This window comes from Heptranchias perlo, chromosome 1 (assembly GCF_035084215.1).
Source record: "Heptranchias perlo isolate sHepPer1 chromosome 1, sHepPer1.hap1, whole genome shotgun sequence".
Taxonomy (NCBI): domain Eukaryota; kingdom Metazoa; phylum Chordata; class Chondrichthyes; order Hexanchiformes; family Hexanchidae; genus Heptranchias; species Heptranchias perlo.
The window spans coordinates 154849565-154869447 of NC_090325.1; the positions used below are offsets into that span (position 1 = coordinate 154849565).

The 19883-nt window shown below is 42.4% G+C and overlaps 1 protein-coding gene across 4 annotated transcripts in view; it reads left to right on the forward strand.

Moving 5' to 3' along the window:
- The first annotated feature begins 9123 nt into the window (after nt 1–9123).
- The window catches only part of pdgfc (platelet derived growth factor c), a 338263-nt gene continuing 327503 nt past the window's right edge, over nt 9124–19883 (forward strand). For 2 of the 4 annotated variants that reach the window (XM_067992765.1, XM_067992774.1), the window contains exon 1: nt 9125–9941. In XM_067992765.1, the coding sequence (XP_067848866.1) occupies nt 9833–9941 (109 nt within the window). In that variant the 5' untranslated portion in view covers nt 9125–9832. Of the gene's footprint in view, nt 9942–10395; nt 10486–19883 lie in introns of all 4 variants that reach the window. The other 2 variants (XM_067992754.1, XM_067992746.1) reach the window with 2 other exon arrangements.

A 19883-nucleotide genomic window follows, 5' to 3' on the forward strand; every position in this document is an offset into this window, starting at 1 on the left:
GGCAGGTGTGGGACAGGAATGCTGTCATCCTGAGAGAGGGCAGCAGGTTCATGTTCCATGGAGCCACTGCCACTTGCTGCCTTCTGTTATGCGCCACCTTCTCCTGTAAAAAAGCAGGATGTGTGTTGGTGAGTGTCCCGCATGATGTTTGGGTGATGTGCGTGTCATGGTTGAATAGCTGCCAGTGTGTGACCTGTGAGTTGTGGGTCTGCGACTTGTAACAGTGGCAATGTGTGAAGGTGAGAGGAAGCATCTGATTGGAACAGTTGAGTACTGATTGAAAGAGTTTGTTGGTGTAGTTGGTAGGAGATGCCACTTGACAGTTGACCTCACTCACCTTGACCACTCATGTCAAAGCATTGAACTTCTTCCTGCACTGCATCCATGTTCATGGTGCTATGCTTCTGGCATTAACTTCATCCCCTACTGCATCCCACTGCCTCTTGAGAATGCCCCTCCTTCTGTCTATCTCTTGCACCAAGGCCTCTAGTGCATCATCAGAGAACATTGGTACATGCTCTCTCTCAGGCCTGGTACAAACTTAGATCAGGAGATTGGTGAGTTCTGGCATGCAGATTGGAGGATGTGGGATTTAGTAGAGCACAACCTTTATTCAATGTTTTAACATAACTCAACAGTTTGTAAACATAAGGACGGGACCTGCATCTGCGTTTTACGTGTGTGATGTCTGATCTCCATTTAGACTCTGTGCGGGCCCATATCTTAAATATAAATATAATATAAATAAGAGGTGCAGGCTGCCTTTACGCGATTATAGCCATGTGCGCAATATCAGGGTCCCCCTGCTGGTGAGCAGCCACTCAACAGCACAGCTAGGCCCGGCTGCTCACAGATATCTGGTAAATGACGAGGCAGCACAAATGTTATGTGCTGCCTGCATCTCAATGACTGGGTTCATTGTGACCCTCATGCCCAGTTTCGGGGGTTAGCAAATTTAACCCCTCTCCAGAGAAAAACAAGTTTATATCATATAGTATCATAGTTTGTTACAGCACAGAAGGAAGCCATTTGGCCCATCATGCCTGTGCTGGCTCTTTGAAAGAGCCATCCAATTAGTCCCTCTCCCCTGCTCTTTCCTCGTAGCCCTGTAAATTTTTCCCCTCAAGTATTTATCCAATTCCCTTTTGAAAGTTAATATTGAATCTGCTTCCACCACCCTTTCAGGCAGTGCATTCCAGATCATGACAACTCTCCATGTAAATAAATATTTCTATATGTCGTCTCAATCTGTGTCCTTTGTTTACCGACCTTTCTGCCACTGGAAACAGTTTCTCCTTATTTGCTCTATCAAAACCGTTCATGATTTTGAACACCTCTATCAAATCTCCTCTTATCCTTCTCCGTTCTAAGGAGAACAACCCCAGCTTCTCCAGTCTCACCACATAACTGAAGTCCCTCATCCCTGGTACCATTCTAGTAAATCTCCTCTGCACCCTCTCTAAGGCCTTGCTATTCTCACTAAATAATTGAACACAATACTCCAGCTGAGGCCTAAACAGTGTTTTATAAAAGTTTAGCATTACTTCCTTGCTTTTGTACTCTATGTCTCTATTAATAACTCCACATATAACTGAATATCAATTATTTATTTGTGATGGATTATTTCTGAAACTGGCACATTTTTGGACTACTATAATCACCTGACCTGTCATGTGATGCTTTCATATTTTGCAACCCAATAACAATAACTTTTTAACCTGTCCTCACTGGAGCTTCCCTGACAGTGAATAAATATGGCAATTGGTGTGATATGGCGTCATCCAGATTAAGAAGTTCCCAGGTTCAGTCACTAGTCAGTATTAGTTGACCTCAGCTGATACTACAATTGGGTCAAAGAGAAAAATTCAGTCAGTCTTCCTTCTCCTGATCACTATCAACTTTTTGTGATATATGTTAATGATTTGGACTTAAATGTAGGGGGCATGATTAAGAAGTTTGCAGATGATACAAAAATTGGCCATGTGGTTGATAGTGAGGAGGAAAGCTGTAGACTGCAGGAAGATATCAATGGACTGGTCAGGTGGGCAGAAAAGTGGCAAATGGAATTCAATCCGGAGAAGTGTGAGGTAATGCATTTGGGGAGGACAAACAAGGCAAGGGAGTACACAATAAATGGGAGGATACTGAAAGGTGTATTTTCAAATAAAACTGTTGGACTATAACCTGGTGTTGTAAGATTCCTTACACTGAAAGGTGTAGAGGAATAGAGGGACCTTGGAGTGCATGTCCATAGATCCCTGAAGGTAGCAGGACAGGTAGATGAGGTGGTTAGGATGGCATATGGAATACTTTCCTTTATTAGCCGAGGCATAGAATATAAGAGCAGGGAGGTTATGCTGGAACTGTATAAAACATTGGTTAGGCCACAGCTTGAGTACTGTGTACAGTCCTGGTCACCACATTTCAGGTACAGAGGAGATTTATGAGGATGTTGCCAGGACTAGAGAATTTTAGCTATGAGGAAAGATTGTTGGGGTTGTTCTCTTTGGAACAGAGGAGGCTGAGGGGTGATTTAATTGAGGTGTTCAAAATTATGAGGGGCCTAGATAGAGTGGGTAGGAAGGGCTTATTAGAAGTAAAGGGAATTAAGGGTTACGGGGAGCGGGCAGGAAATTGGACATGAATTTAGATTTGAGGTTAGGATCAAATCAGCCATGATCTTATTGAATGGCGGAGCAGGCTCGAGGGGCCGATTGGCCTACTCCTGCTCCTATTTCTTATGTTTTTATGTTCTTATCAGAGAGTTCAATAACCAGGGGGCATAGATTTAAGGTCATTTGTAGAAAGATTAGAGGAGAGCTGAGGAAATATTTTTTCACCCAGAGGGTGGTAGGGGTCTGGAACTCACTGCCTGAAAGGGTGGTAGAGGCAGAAACCCTCAACTCATTTAAAAAGTATCTGGATGTGCACCTGAAATGCCATGACCTGCAAGGCTACAGACCAAGTGCTGGAAAGTGGGATTTGGCTGGGTGGCTCATTTTCAGCTGGTGCAGACACAATGGGCCAAATGGCCTCCTTCTGTGCCATAAATTTTCTATGATTCTATGATTCAAGTAACTTTTGCTGGAAAGCATGCACACGTGGGTTTCAGGAGAGTCATTGTTCTAATAGTCTGCACACAGTTACTGTCTCTGCTCAAACAAAAAGACGGGCTATTTTTGAGAGGTACCAGCAGGTGGCTATAATTTAACAAACTGTATCCCAGCATGAGTCAGCATCTTTAGGAGGGAAGAAAACTGGAAAAAAAACTGTCCTTCATTGTGCATTATACAAGTTATCTAATCTTTGCAACAACATTCATTTTTTGAAAATGATTGTAATTTTAAAAATACAACTAAAGTTATGACTACTATTTTTACCGTTACATGATGCTCATCAAGGTGAAGGATCTCAGTGATGAGAAAAATATGAGAACATATTTTTACTTTGGCCACCTGGAATCAGCATTAAGTATTTCCAAGTCGAGTATAAATCAACCAATTGTAGACGATTGCCCCTTCTACTTTGCTTCCCAAAATGGGTCTTAACCCCAAACATAGAAGAATACCTCCAACTCCACCAGTAAGACATTTTTGTTTTTCTACATCAGTTATCTTTATGGCTTTTCTGAGTAAAATTATGGGCCCATATTCATCAAGCACTAGATTGAGACTGTCTAAACTAATTTTGTGTAGGATTTTTCAGCCAGTTCTCTGCACTCATCACATTAGTCTGGGCAAGATTGAACCCAGATGTCACAGGTGATAGAGTAGTGCCCTAGAATTATACCACTAAAACTCTCCCAGCCTGAGTAACCAATCAGTCAACATGTGGTAGAAACAAAATACCCATTGGAACTTAGTGGATTACCAAGGAAGTTATCATTAGTGATATGTAACTCATCACTGATCACTCAATGATCTATTTTTCAATAACATACTGAGTCTTGTTATTTATCATCTGATTGTTCCATATATATTTGGAAGGCGAACCAGACAGATTCTCAGCTCAAACAGCAAATGTCAATAAATTGGAAGTTCTTTCATCCTCAGAATTTATGTTTAAATCCAGCCTAACCATGTGGAATTAAGGAGCTGAATCCCGAATGGTGCTCCAGGTTTAAATTTTAAAAATTAGGTACTGCAGGCTTGTGATTTCCTGACCAGTACTTCATGCAAAGACATCTCCTTGCTGGGAGTGCCTGATCAGGAAATCACCCTTAAATCTCTCACTCTTAAATATAAGAACATATATTGGGCCAAACAGGTCAATCCCTTTTATGAAGGATACAGCAAATGATTTTGGACAGGCTTGAAGAAATATAATATGTGCAGAAATTATCAGCTCTAAAATATCCAGAATTTTAGAAAGAAAGAACTTGTTCCTTTAATGAACTCAGGACATCTCAAAGTGCTTTACAGCCAATGAAGTATTTTTGAGGAATAAATATTGGCCAGGAGAACTCCCCTACTCTTCTTTGAAGAGTGCCAAATACTCTTTTATGACCACTTGAGAATGCCGACAGTTCCTTGGTTTAAACATCGAATCCAAAAGACAGCGCCTCAAACAGCGCAGCACTCCCTCAGTACTGCACTAAAGTGTCAGCCGAGATCACATGCTCAAGTCTCTGGAGTGGGACTTAAACCTACAATTTTCTGACTCAGAGGCGAGAGTGCTACCAGTGAGCCAAAGCTCGTGTATTGTACACTAATTAAGTAATATTCAAGGCTACTGATTTGTGGTTTTCCTAGGGAAGTGGACAGAATCACATAAAATGATCCCTAAACACTGGTAAAAATCTTGCAATACACTTCAATAAAAATCAAATTTGATTTGTTCAATCACTGTAAAGCAGTAGTCCTGGTCATATTGCTCAGAATGACCACAAGAATGACTGGTGTGAGAGATGAAAATGTTATATTGGTACATCTTTGGCTAGGACTAAAGCACATTGTTGGAACAGGGTAGGAGAGAGTTTAACTTGCATTTAACCTTGCATTTAATGCATACTGCTGATACTGGGTGCAGAAAATAGAGAAAAAATCATATATTTCCCTCAACAGACATCCTGCACAAGTTTGTTGCTTTTCAATTAAGCTATCTGTAGGTCATTCAACCTATTAACTTTCTCTCTGTGATTGGACTACATTTTGTTCCTTTCATCCCACCCCCTTCTTTTATTCCAACTGTACTAAAATGCTTGCTGATCTTTCAGTTCTCAATTCCAGTAAAATGTTAACCTGTCTTTTCTCTTCACAGGCGTGCTGTATTTTTTTTGTTTCAGGTTTCCAGCATTCACATTATTTTTACTTTTTTTAATCTCATACTATCTGCAATTGTAATCAGAAAAGGAGGATTGGAATAGTGCTAACCATATTCAATTTTTCACTGAATACCACTGGTTTGCTGTGCATTTGAATGTTGAGTCTTTAGAGCGCCACATGAATGAGCAGCAAAAGAAAATTGACAAGTCTTGGTGTGCACATGGCCACAGCTTTATTCTGAGTTCTATACCTTATATTAAAACCTTATATAACCTTCTATACCTTATATTAAAACCTAATCAACTGCACAAATTGTACTTCTGAAAATAAACATTTCTGTGCTCATTCATGTGGTGTCTAAAGACCCATAATTCAAATACATAGCATTCAGTGACAAACTGAGTATTGTTAGCACCAGTCCAATTCTCCTCTTTTTAGTTACAATTTGCAGGTGCTAAAGCTGATCTGCGACTGCTTGATGCTGACAATGGCTGCCTGCAATTGAAAGTGTTCCATTCCCCATCACTAAAAAAACTAGTTATAGGATTACACTATCCATGAGTAAATGGCTGTGAAACACATTGGCCTGGAGTTTCCTTCATACTTGTGCCCAGATACACCTGTAATCTGGGCACAAACAAATTACTTGGCTAAATAGATCATGGAATTTTGGGCATATGTGAGTTACATGCATAACGACAATATGCCCAAATCGGCTCGATCTTTTATGTCAGTTCATCAAACCCTCCATCCGAACAAATCACCATCCACAAAATTGGCCATGTCCCCGACTCGCAAATGTTATTATCCTGCAATTTTGCTTGTTCGGGGATGTCTCAACATTGTAACCAGATTTTCAGGAACAGCAAGAAAACAGAATCATTTTTCTGATCTGTTCATTGGAATTTTTTGAGTGTTTTTAAAAATTCATCGTAACTGAGACCTGCTCTATATTTTCTGTTTCTTTTAATGCATTTTTCTGGCATAAGTATAAGTCACATTAAAAATTGAAAAGCTTCCCTGATTGCAGGTTCTTAAATGTGCTGTGCTTGATGTGCAAGAATAATGAGTTGAAACTTAAATTTTAAGGCTCAAAGAAGAAATACATTGGTGTGAGTTTGGCATTTCCTTGGGCCCTGATTGTTTATGCTGATTTATGCTCATTTTAAGTTTGGGCGTATTCTAATGAGATTGGGAGGATACTTGGGTGTAACTTGACATTGGCAAAATGGACGCAACATTGGGCGCATTTTCGGGTCTAACTTCCAAGTTGCACCCAAGGAGAAAACTCCAGGCTCTTATTTAAACCATATGTCAGTACAATGTACAGCACAGTTTTGCATGTTGTTGTTCACTGTGATTAATGCTGTATTTACACTACAGCTACCAGTGTACCGTGAGGCCCAGCCAGGTGGTATCACATTTAGATTGCCTGGCTGGACCTCCTAATTCCCCTGCCCAGGAAATAAATTTATACAGGTGTGATTATACAAATGCGCAAGAGCTCCTATCCCAGGAAAAAGAATGTCAATGTTCGGAGCTTGCATCCACATTCAGGAAACATTTAAATTAGCTGCAGGTATGTTTAGAAAGTGTTCAGGAGGTTTAAGAAACCACCTGGGAACTTTTAAACCCAGCTTGACATTTCACAAGTGGTGTGAGGGAATTCACAAGATCACAAGATAATTACAAATGAGGCCATTTAGCCCATTTTAGTTCATCCATCAAGAAAGACCCTAATATTCCCCTATTTCAGCATCTAAATAGTTCTTAAATTATTCCAGGGCTTTCACTTTCACTATTCTATCTGGTAGCCCATCCTATGTGTTGATCACTCTTAGTGTGAAGCAAAACTTCCTAATATATGTTCTAAATTTACCTTTAATCAGTTTGAATCAGAGCCCTTTGTCCTACTCTTGAAAATTTGTTTCTGGATTTACCTTTTCCATGCCATTTACAATCTTATATACCTCTATAAGATCACCTTTCAGACACCTTCTTTCCAGGCTGAAAAATCCAGACTTTTTCCAGTCTTTCCTCATACCTCAGATCTTTGACACTAGGGATCAGCCATGTGACTTTTCTCTGCACTGTCTTCAGTGTGTGAATGTCCCTTGTGTCTCATTAACCAAAAGTGGACACAGTACTCAAGGTGTGGTCTGACCAGGGCATGTACAGTTGATCATTCCTGCCTCTGACATGTATTCTACTTTACTGGCTATGTAGTTCAACATTTTATTGGTTTTATTGATTGCTGCTCTGCATTAGTCAGACATGTTGAGCACTGAGTCAACTAAGACGCCTAGGACTTTTTGAACTTCATTCTTAGCTGTACAACATCATTCAGGGAGTAGATATGTCACCCATTTTTTTCCTGTGTCTACATTAAACTTCATCTGCCAGTGCTCAGCCCACTTACATTTTTGTCCAGCACATTCTGTAATTTCTCTGTTACCTGGTCTGATTCCACTGTCCCTCCTGGTTTGGTATCATCAGGAATTCTGACCAGATTGCATTATTTTTTCTGATTCTAAGTCACTGATAGAAACAGTACAGGTCCCAATATCAATCACCATTCAGTACTTCCCCCACTCGTGATGTAACTCCTGTAACATGTACTTATTGTTTTCTAACATTTGGTCAATTTTCTTATCTATACCCAAGAATTACCCTGAATCTCCAGTTTTTAGCTTAACTAATAGCCTTTGGACTGACATCCATGTGGTATCAAACCCAGGTGGTGTAGGATTACCCTCCTTCAGAGAGTCTATTATTCTCAGAAGTCAGATCTGTGGATTTGTAGTGCAATTTAGTATTATTTTGTAATGGAAACCACTTTTCAGCTATGCTAAAATTGTACGGTTCAATTTACATATGTGGGCTCCTGGCAGGGAACCTTGCAGCCAAGAGCACGCATTCATTAATTGTCCTATGGTGTAAACACGCCCTTACAACAAACTGTTCAAGGTTCCAGTCGTATTGTAGTTGTGGTATTCCTTGAGTTTTGCATCTTATTTAGAACTGTTTTTTGTTTTAAAAAGGAAACAGCGAATGCCGTTCAACAAATTAATCACCAAGCTTTAGTTATTTTCTGATACAAGATAATCGACCTGAAACGTTAATTCTGCTTCTGGCTCCACAGATGCTGCCTGACCTGTTGAGTGTTTCCAGCATTTTCTGTTTTTATTATAGTTAACTTCGCTTTGCCCCCTTAGTTATTATCAATCCATTTGAGCTTCCATAATACACGCTATGTTTGGATAACATCGTGTATAATTTTTAACACACTTGTATTTTCCAAATTGCAAGGTTTGAATTAAAAACGAGTGTCCCTGACGTCCAGTGAAAACCACATCGCTTCACACATCTGTGATAATCCGAGTCTCGACAAGATCCATAGAAAATAGCCACATCTTTATTTATGGGTCTGACGTGTAGATACTGGGTACAGTTCAATTAGATTTACGCTGAGCACCCGGTGTCAATTAGGAGTAAAGCACTCGGACTTCAGACAGATCGGAAGTGCCGCAATTCGCATTAACGCCCTATGATATTTTATGTTGTCCCAGTCTATCAAATTCACTGACTGCAGGCGAAACTTTAAAAAGTAGTTGAAGCATTTACTTGGCACTTCTATATTTTTATACAGATAGAGGGTTTCCCCAATATCCTAAAATAATTAGTAAACAATCCGAGGGTTTGACCTGTAAACCGTACGCGGAGATTAGAGCTGCTATGTGAAGTCTGATGCTGAAGTTTTTGCCCCGGAGAGGTTTGCAGCCAGCAATGTTATACCACCTGTCGTGTCGCCAGTTGGCAGTCTCCGTTCACCCAAGAGTCAGCGTACACCCAGCGAGTCTGAACAGAGCAGGCGATGGGGGGGCGGGGGAACTTGAAATGTGCTAAGCTGTAATCTTTATTTTCATACGGCAACAGGCAGCACTTTGAAGGGTTTTTTTTTGTCCTTAGCTGATGTCAAGAGAGGGAGAGAAAGAAAGAAAACTTAAATCAGCTCTTTTTCTTTTTTTAAAATAAAAAAAAGCCATTTGAAAGTACCCTGGAATAATGGAATCCAGCTGTTCGCTGGTAAACTACCTTTTAAAGTAATTTTTACAAAATGTTTATTCGGACAGAAACATTTTGCACTGCCGGCTGATGCTAGGAGAAAGTAAGGAGGAGAAAAAAAGGATTGTCGACTTTAGAGAGATTTTTGTTTAAATCCAGAAGTTTATAAAAGTTGACAGGTGTGCGTAAGTACTTGGCTGCGCCTTTAAAAAAATCCTTCGGGTCTGGCATAACCGTCTGTCATTTTTTTTTCCGCCTTACATTAGCCATTGAGTAGATAAGTGCGATCGTTGGATCGGGGCACGTTGGAGAGAGAAGGGAGTGCTTTGGATCGGAATGTGGAAGCCACTATGTGATTATCTGGTGGAAATGCTGGCACATCAGGGTCCCTGCACTCGCCATCCTTCATGGTAGAAGCGGCGGCTGGAAGTGAGTTGGTGTGAAGAAGTCCAGTGTCTGTCTTGTCTGCTCTGCCCCCATAGCGCACACACATTCCCCCCCAAATGTCCCTGTCATTAGTATTGCTGCTAATATCGGCTCTCAACTTCCGCCATCATGGATCGGAAGCTCAAATCAACAAGTTCCAGCCCTCAAGTAGCAAGGAACAGAACGGTAAGTCTCCTTTCTTTCTCCCGTAGCCCTTTGATGTGAGAAAGTTGAGTTTGCCATTCCTGGCGTGTGTTCTTTTTGCTCCACTCGCTTGCCAGTGTGGCGAGTGGCTGATCACTTCCAGGTATGGACTTCAGTGCAGCCCCGGCACACGTAGCGATAGTACTTAAGAACTTAGGGAATCGTCGCCCCCATAGGGATTTTGTTTGTTTAACTTTTTTGTGTGTAGGAAATGTCGACTTCTCCTTAAGTTTCTCTAAAAACGTGCATGGTTATTGATATTTGGTTTGAAACTGGCCGGGACGGCTCCCACTGTGTAACTCTCATACTTAAAAAAAACATGTCTATCTTAAGAAAGATTTAAAGTTCCGATCGAGTGCTTCTGAAGTACGGCTGGTGTGTTGTTTTTTAACTGAGCCACGCTGCTTGTAAACGCGATGACATCTGGCACCTGCAGGCAGCCAGGGCGGTGATCAAAGAGCAGCACTAACAAAGCTGGCCTCACAGTCAGAACAACTTGGAAGAGCCAGTGAAAGCGATCAAAAGAGTAAGTAAGCAAACGAGCTGCACACTGACACACAGCCACCAGTCCTTACAAAACCACTACTATCGCATCTTGAGAGTTAGACACACACAAACACTTATAAGCATACTGCTGGATTAGTTTGTTGCAACATTCATTGCTGGATTGCCGAGGTTACTTCCACACTTCATGTTTCACTATATCTGTGATAAAGTTTAAGGTAACTCGCGTTTATTCGTGGAGTCAAACAAACGTGCTACTGAGACATTTTGAAATTATCTACCGAATTGTTTCATTTCATAAAGACATATTAAGCCACTCGCGTTCATAAAGCGGGGCTGTAATTGGATGAGACATGTGGTAAACACCACTATAAATGCTAACTTTGACGTCAGCCCCTGAATCTACTGTTGTGGTTTTTTTCAAATGGCAATGGAGAACCCAAAGGTGCGTCCTTGCTCTGCTCTGCCTTCCTGGCAAAACAAAGATTGGTACGCTAAAAGCTATGATAAACTCACTCTTCCCATTCATTACTACCTAATTATATAGCTTTGGGGCTTGACAGTTTTAGATTACAACCTAGACTGACTAATAAAAAGGGAAGTAAAACATGACATTCCTCTGTTTAAAAAAGCGTCCATCCCCCACAGTAAGAAATGGTTGGACTAATCCAGCACAGGTTAGGACCAAAATAAAACTTGAAATTCGTTTAATAAGTATATAAATATGCCCCCGTGTAACCAGATTTATGGACATCACAAAATCTCCTAAATTCTGTTTAACAATTTGCAGTTGAGATTACAGGATTACATCAAAAAGATTTCATGCTTTAGAAATACAAGATTTGTTTGAGAAGTAAAACCGTGAAAGCTTTCGTTTTTCTTTAAATGCGAGGAACACTGGGTATTTATGTTCTGAGTGTTGACCATGCTAAAGAAAGGGATTTTCTCTGTGTGGTGACAGCGCTGAGGTATTCCTCTATTGGGTGTAGTCCAGGGGTATGGCGCTGGTCAATACATCGCAATGGCCCCCCAAAATAGGCAGTTTCAGTTCAAGGGACTATAGTTACAAATGTTGGAAAGCTGAAACTCAAAGGGAAAATACTGGATCTACACAGCAGGTCAGTCAGCATTTGTAAAAAGAAAATAGAAGCGTTAACAGTTCGGGCATAAACTTTTGCTAGACAAAGGGTTACATCAAATAAATTAGGAGTTATACTCAAAATGTTTTTTCTCTTTTCTACACATTTCTCCGAATGACTTGTATTTCCAGTATTTTATGTTTTTGTTTTAATCATTATATATTTGATGGATCTAATTGGCTACAATTTACTTTCATCTACATAGAGCCTTTAAAGTAATAAAAAACATCCCAAGGCACTTCACAGGAGCCATTATCAAACAAAATTTGACACCAAGCCACATAAAGAGCTATTGGGGCAGGTGACCAAAAGCTTAGTCAAAGAGGTAGGTTTTAACGAGCTGCTTAAAGGAGGAGAGAGAGGCAGAGAGGTTTAGGGATGGAATTCCAGATCTTATGGCCTAGGCAGCTGAAGACACGGCCACCAATAACAACAACAAAAAGAGGCCAGAATTGGAGGAATGCAGAGTTCTCGAAGCGTTGGAGGGCTGGAGGAGGTTACAGAGATAGGGCGGTGTGAGGCAATGGAGGGATTTGAACACAAGGATGAAAAGCTTAAATTCAAGGTATTGGTGGACCCGGAGCCCAGGAAGGTCAGCAAACACAGGGGTGATGGCACCAAAACCACGTACTTCCACCTCCCCCACCTCTGTAATATCGCCCCTGCCTCAGCCCATCTGCGGCTGAAACTCTCACCCATACTTTTGTTATCTCCAGATTCGACTATTCCAATGCTCTCCTGGCCGGCCTCCCATTTTCCACCATCCATAAACTTGAGCTCATCCAAAACTTTGCTGCCTGTATCCTAACTTGCACTGTCTGTGCATTATCATTATGCTGAAAACTTTCATTTTGTTCCCCATTTTTATTTGTTTTTTTCACCTTTTGCAATCAGACAGGATCAGAGGACATTTCCACAGATGCTGTGAATCCCATTTCTTTGGTCTGCATGGCATGAAGAGCGCTTTAGTGATCACTCTGGTCAGTTTTGTCCTTGCCACAGATAACCTGCCCAAGACTGGTGTAACAAACACTGTAAGAAGAAATTCACCTATGAATGTCTTTTGAAAATGCAATGAGAGTAGCTGCCTGTTTCTAACCTCCCTTTCTCTCTAAGAACCTATAATGTGTCATTGTCTTACAGATCTGCACCCATCTCTGGCAAAACTCCTTTATTGGGATCCTTTCAGTCTGGCTTCTACCCTGCTCACAGCACCAAAACCCCCACAAAGTCAGAAATGGCATCCTCTGTGACTGTGACCACAGTGCATCATTCCTCCTTGTTCTCCTTGACCACTCCAAGGTGTTTAATATGGTTGACCATGCTATCCTTCTTCATCGCCTCTCCTTCATTGTCCAGCTCCATAGGACTGCCCTTGCTGGGTATGGTCCCGTGTGGATCTGCTCCTAACTGTCAGAACACAGCCGGTACATCTCCAGCAATGGCTTCCCTTCCTGCCGCTGCACACCATCTCTGGAGACCTTCTACCCTTGCCCCCCACCTCTTCCTCAGCTACACGCTCCCTCTTGGTAACTACAGGTACAGGTACAGGTTCAACTTTCATAGTTATGCTGATAACATGTAGCTCTACCCTTCCACTAATTTCTTTAACCCCATGACCACATCTATGCTTTCAGACAATGAGTCCGACAACGAAGCATGGAGAAATCAAAATTTCACCCAACTGAACATCAGGAAGATGATGACCAAAGTCATCATTTTTGGCCAGAATATAAACTCTGCCACTGACCCCTTCTGAGGCTACTTGCGCAAGTTGAACTAGATAATGCAATACCTTGGCATCCTCATCAACTTTGAGCTGAGCTTCAAATCTCACATTTATCTATCACCAAGATAGTTTACTTCCACCTCCGTAACATTTGCTGCCTCTGCTATTATCAGCCCCGCTGAGACCTTTATTCACACTTTTTTTTTATTCGTTCACGGGATGTGGGCGTCGCTGGCAAGGCCGGCATTTATTGCCCATCCCTAATTGCCCTTGAGAAGGTGGTGGTGAGCCGCCTTCTTGAACCGCTGCAGTCCGTGTGGTGACGGTTCTCCCACAGTGCTGTTAGGAAGGGAGTTCCAGGATTTTGACCCAGCGTCAATGAAGGAACGGCGATATATTTCCAAGTCGGGATGGTGTGTGACTTGGAGGGGAACGTGCAGGTGGTGTTGTTCCCATGCGCCTGCTGCCCTTGTCCTTCTAGGTGGTAGAGGTCGCGGGTTTGGGAGGTGCTGTCGAAGAAGCCTTGGCGAGTTGCTGCAGTGCATCCTGTGGATGGTGCACACTGTAGCCACAGTGCGCCGGTGGTGAAGGGAGTGAATGTTTAGGGTGGTGGATGGGGTGCCAATCAAGCGGGCTGCTTTATCTTGGATGTTGTCGAGCTTCTTGAGTGTTGTTGGAGCTGCACTCATCCAGGCAAGTGGAGAGTATTCCATCACACTCCTGACTTGTGCCTTGTAGATGGTGGAAAGGCTTTGGGGAGTCAGGAGGTGAGTCACTCGCCGCAGAATACCCAGCCTCTGACCTGCTCTCGTAGCCACAGTATTTATATGGCTGGTCCAGTTAAGTTTCTGGTCAATGGTGACCCCCAGGATGTTGATGGTGGGGGATTCGGCGATGGTAATGCCGTTGAATGTCAAGGGGAGGTGGTTAGACTCTCTCTTGTTGGAGATGGTCATTGCCTGGCACTTATCTGGCGCGAATGTTACTTGCCACTTATCAGCCCAAGCCTGGATGTTGTCCAGGTCTTGCTGCATGCGGGCTCGGACTGCTTCATTATCTGAGGGGTTGCGAATGGAACTGAACACTGTGCAGTCATCAGCGAACATCCCCATTTCTGACCTTATGATGGAGGTAAGGTCATTGATGAAGCAGCTGAAGATGGTTGGGCCTAGGACACTGCCCTGAGGAACTCCTGCAGCAATGCTCTGGGGCTGAGATGCTTGGCCTCCAACAACCACTACCATCTTCCTTTGTGCTAGGTATGACTCCAGCCACTGGAGAGTTTTCCCCCTGATTCCCATTGACTTCAATTTTACGAGGGCTCCTTGGTGCCACACTCGGTCAAATGCTGCCTTGATGTCAAGGGCAGTCACTCTCACCTCACCTCTGGAATTCAGCTCTTTTGTCCATGTTTGGACCAAGGCTGTAATGAGGTCTGGAGCCGAGTGGTCCTGGTGGAACCCAAACTGAGCATCGGTGAGCAGGTTATTGGTGACTAAGTGCCGCTTGATAGCACTGTCGACGACACCTTCCATCACTTTGCTGATGATTGAGAGTAGACTGATGGGGCGGTAATTGGCCGGATTGGATTTGTCTTGCTTTTTGTGGACAGGACATACCTGGGCAATTTTCCACATTGTCGGGTGGATGCCAGTGTTGTAGCTGTACTGGAACAGCTTGGCTAGAGGCGCAGCTAGTTCTGGAGCACAAGTCTTCAGCACTACAGCTGGGATGTTGTCGGGGCCCATAGCCTTTGCTGTATCCAGTGCACTCAGCCGTTTCTTGATATCACGTGGAGTGAATCGAATTGGCCGAAGACTGGCTTCCGTGATGGTGGGGATATTGGGAGGAGGCTGAGATGGATTATCCACTCGGCACTTCTGGCTGAAGATGGTTGCAAACGCTTCAGCCTTGTCTTTTGCACTCACGTGCTGGACTCCGCCATCATTGAGAATGGGGATGTTTGCAGAGCCTCCTCCTCCCGTTAGTTGTTTAATTGTCCACCACCATTCACGACTGGATGTGGCAGGACTGCAGAGCTTTGATCTGATCCGTTGGCTGTGGAATCGCTTAGCTCTGTCTGTAGCATGTTGCTTCCGCTGTTTAGCATGCATGTAGTCCTGAGTTGTAGCTTCACCAGGTTGGCACCTCATTTTTAGGTACGCCTGGTGCTGCTCCTGGCATGCTCTTCTACACTCCTCATTGAACCAGGGTTGATCCCCTGGCTTGTTGGTAATGGTAGAGTGAGGAATATGCCGGGCCATGAGGTTACAGATTGTGCTGGAATACAATTCTGCTGCTGCTGATGGCCCACAGCGCCTCATGGATGCCCAGTTTTGAGCTGCTAGATCTGTTCTGAATCTATCCCATTTAGCATGGTGGTAGTGCCACACAACACGTTGGATGTTGTCCTCAGTGCGAAGACGCGATTTCATCTCCACGAGGACTGTGCGGTGGTCACTCCTACCAATACTGTCATGGACAGATGCATTTGCGACAGGTAGATTGGTGAGGACGAGGTCAAGTTAGTTTTTCCCGCGTGTTGGTTCGCTCACCACCTGCCGCAGGCGCAGTCTAGCAGTTATGTCCTTCAGGACTCGGCCAGCTCGGTCAGTAGTGGCGCTACCGAGCCACTCTTGGTGATGGACATTGAAGTCCCCCACCCAGAGTACATTTTGTGCCCTTGCTACCCTCAGTGCTTCCTCCAAGTGGTGTTCAACATGGAGGAGGACTGATTCATCAGCTGAGGGAGGACGGTAGGTGGTAATCAGCAGGAGGTTTCCTTGCCCATGTTTGACCTGATGCCATGAGATTTCATGGGGTCCAGAGTCAATGTTGAGGACTCCCAGGGCCACTCCCTCCTGATTGTGTATCACTGTACCGCCACCTCTGGTGGGTCTGTCCTGCCGGTGGGACAGGACATACCCAGGGATGGTGATGGAAGAGTCTGGGACGTTGGCTGAAAGATATGATTCTGTGATTATGGCTATGTCAGGCTGTTGCTTGACTAGTCTGTGGGACAGCTCTCCCAATTTTGGCACAAGTCCCCAGATGTTAGTAAGGAGGACCTTGCAGGGTCGACTGGGCTTGGTGTTTTGCCATTGTCGTGTCCGGTGCCTCGTGGTCCGATGCCGGGTGGTCCGTCCGGTTTTATTCTTATTATGACTTTTCGTAGCGAGATTTTACAACTGAGTGGCTTGCTAGGCCATTTCAGAGGGCAATTAAGAATCAACCACATTGCTGTGGGTCTGGAGTCACATGTAGGCCAGATCGGGTAAGGGCGGCAGGCTTCCTTCCCTAAAGGACATTAGTGAACCAGATGGGTTTTTACGACAATCCGGTCGTTTCATGGCCATCATTACTGATACTAGTATTTTAATTCCAGATTTTTATTTAATTAATTTAATTTAATTAATTAATTGAATTTAAATTCGCCAGCTGCCGTGGCGGGATTTGAACTCATGACTCTGGATTTTAGTCCAGGCCTCTGGATTACTAGCCCAGTAACATAACCACTATGCCACCTCTATAATCATTATCTTCAATATCTTCATCCAATATGGCTTCCTATCCTGTACCCTCCATTAACTCCAACTTGTTTAAAATGCAGGTGGCCATATCCTGTCCCACATTAAATCCCACTCACCCGTCACTCCCATCCTCAATTACCTACATTGGCTCACTGTCCCCAATTTAATTCCAAATTCTTGTCCTTGCCTTTAAATGTTTTCACGGCCTCACCTCAGCCTTTCTCTGCATTCTCCTCTAGCTTTATATCTCCTACCTTTCAGCCCTCTGATGGTCTTTTATGCACCCAACCTTCCTTTATCCCCTCCTCCCATTGGTGGCAGAACCTTTAAGAGTCTCGGCCCACCCTCTGAATGCCCTCCCTAAAGTTCTCTGACTCCCTACTTCTCGTTTCACCTCAAAGTCTTCTCAAAAGCCATTTTTTTGACCAAGCTTTTACTCACCTCTAGTAACTCTTGTACTTTCTTTATTCCTTTGATCATTAGTTTTTGCCTCCTCTGTAAAGCACCTTTTTATATTTTCTACATTAAAGGGGCTATATAAAAGTAAGTTGCTGTTATAGTAGTCAAGAATGGAATGGCTGCTTGAGTTTCAAAACCACACTTCTTGGTGGTACAAATGGCAGTTTAACGTGATTTGTAAGGTAGACTGAATTTGGCACAGTTCATTTCATTTGCAATTTTTAAGAGCTGCTGCAAACGTAAACTTTAACTCATTCATCTTTCAACCAGAGAGGAGTTTCCACATTAAAAGGCATATCACCGAGTGTCTTGGTTAACTCCAGTATGACCTCAATTACCTGATGTAAAATTAGGTAATCTTCAATCTGAATTCAAGAGTTTTTTTTTAGAATACAACACAGCCCATGTTGCAGAAAATTTGCATAGAGTGCTTTCCTGCCTGTACTAACAAGTTATTTTCAGCTGCTATAATTTTATTGTTAGGAATAAAGTGACTAAATAAATGCATGCAAATGGAAAACCTGTGCATAGGTAATATTCACAGTGATGTCAGGCATTCACATAGAGATGTTAGCCTCTGCCTGCACACTCTGTAGTGGCACACACCATAGCCTCTATACAGGCCTTCTGTCAGTATTGGATGTTTTGCTGAGTCTGCGCTATAATAAAAGAGCACCTATCTTCCTATAAAATCTAATGTTTTCACTGTCTACGGTTTATAATGAGATGCTGTAACAATAATATTGTGTAAACGGTAGGTGGAATTTGTAACCCTTTATCTCTAAGCAGGGGAGCCTACCTTATGATGATCCATCTGTCAACACTTTCATTGTTATGAAGGACCTGTAGCTTGTTAACACTTCAGATATTTCCTTTTTTAAAAGAATGGAACTAATGTTACCTCAACATGTTTGCTCTCATCGTCTTTTGGTTGAGTTTGAATGTTAGTTTAATGGTTTTGCATGACCTCAAGTCACCCTTTTTGTGCCAGTTGTTGCACAGGTAAGCCACAAATGTATTGTTTTAAAAGAAGAAAGGACTTGGATTTGTATAGTGCCTTTCACATCCTCAAGGCATCCCAAAGCACTTCACAACCAACAAATAACTTTTGAAATGTAGACTATTTTGTAGGCATAACATAAATTAGTCACCTGAACCAGAACCTGAATCATAAGGCAGCATTTTTAACTGTTGCTCTACGTGCTCAGGTGACTGTACTCAAAATGCACTGTGCAGATCTATGCAGAAAAACTGTGGCATTAACACCAATTTTAAGGAAGGGAAAGTGAAACTGAATGTCACAATACATCCCATATGGGTAAAAGACTCAACAAATGATAGGATCCATTTAAATAATTGAAGACTGCAGCAGTATATCTGCAGCAAATGATACAAAAAATGTTTTGTATGTGTATTCTGAGACTACTGTATGGTTCTAAGATTTCTATTCTTTACACTTCTAAAATTTGATGTTTTGTATAGTATTTTAAGGCCTTATCCTTGCTAAATATTTGCTGCTGAAAGGTCGCAATACTTTATTTAAAAATCTACCCAAATGTGCTTTGCTACACATTCTCCACACTGCTGTCCATTCTATGTCAGTTTGAATTAGTTTCCTTCTGCAGACTGGAATCAATCTTCCTGTAATTGGTTCTGCTGTGTACACGGGCATCTAATTTGAAACTGATGATTCTAAATCACCTAAAGGAAAACATACAGGAACAAAATGAAAAGCAAGCAAAATTCCTGTAGAAAAATTCCCAAGTCATAGACCTATGAGAGAGGATAACAAAAAAAAGAAAATGTTTGGTTGCCTTTGCAAATCTCAGCATAATTATGAAGGTTTTAAAATCAAATATATTTGAATAAGTTCAGCTTGATTCAGTACAATTGCCCAAAGAAGACAGAACAGATATTAGAAAAACAATATTAAAAACATTTATAAAGTGTATCATCGTAATGGAATCAAAAAAGAACTGCCTGGTAATTATGCCTTTGAAAAACTATATGAGTTGGCCCATCCAATTTACTTGATTTCCCTGATGTTTGAGTGGGTCTATGTATCAGTTTCTCTGCCTGTGACTAGGGGAGTACCTTCCTGTGGAGTTCACTTAAGTTGGTTTAAGAGTCTGAGGCACCTGTTTCCCTTGTGTTCTACAAGGAGGCATCCACTTTCAGTATCCATTTTACAATGGTTTATAGGGGAGGCTTGTGCTGTATTTATCATCTATGTGATTTTTAAAGTTTTTCTTTTTAACTTATTTTTCCAATGTTTCCTTATTGCTTCTCACCTGAAGTTAATGACTTATGCTGACATAGGCGTGTCGGCCCAGCCAGTGAGTGGGGGCTACGGTAGTCAAGATAGATGCTATACTGACCCAACTTCAAGTACACATGTATTTCAACAAGGGGTCACCGCATTGCTATCAGGAGTAAACATATTGAGTGATTTTTTTTCCCCCCTTCATTGCCTTTACACTCCCACCATTATTGAGGCTGAAATTGGTTAAGCAGAGTAGGGTTCAGATGACATGCTGCCAGCCGTGGCTCAGTGGCATGCTTG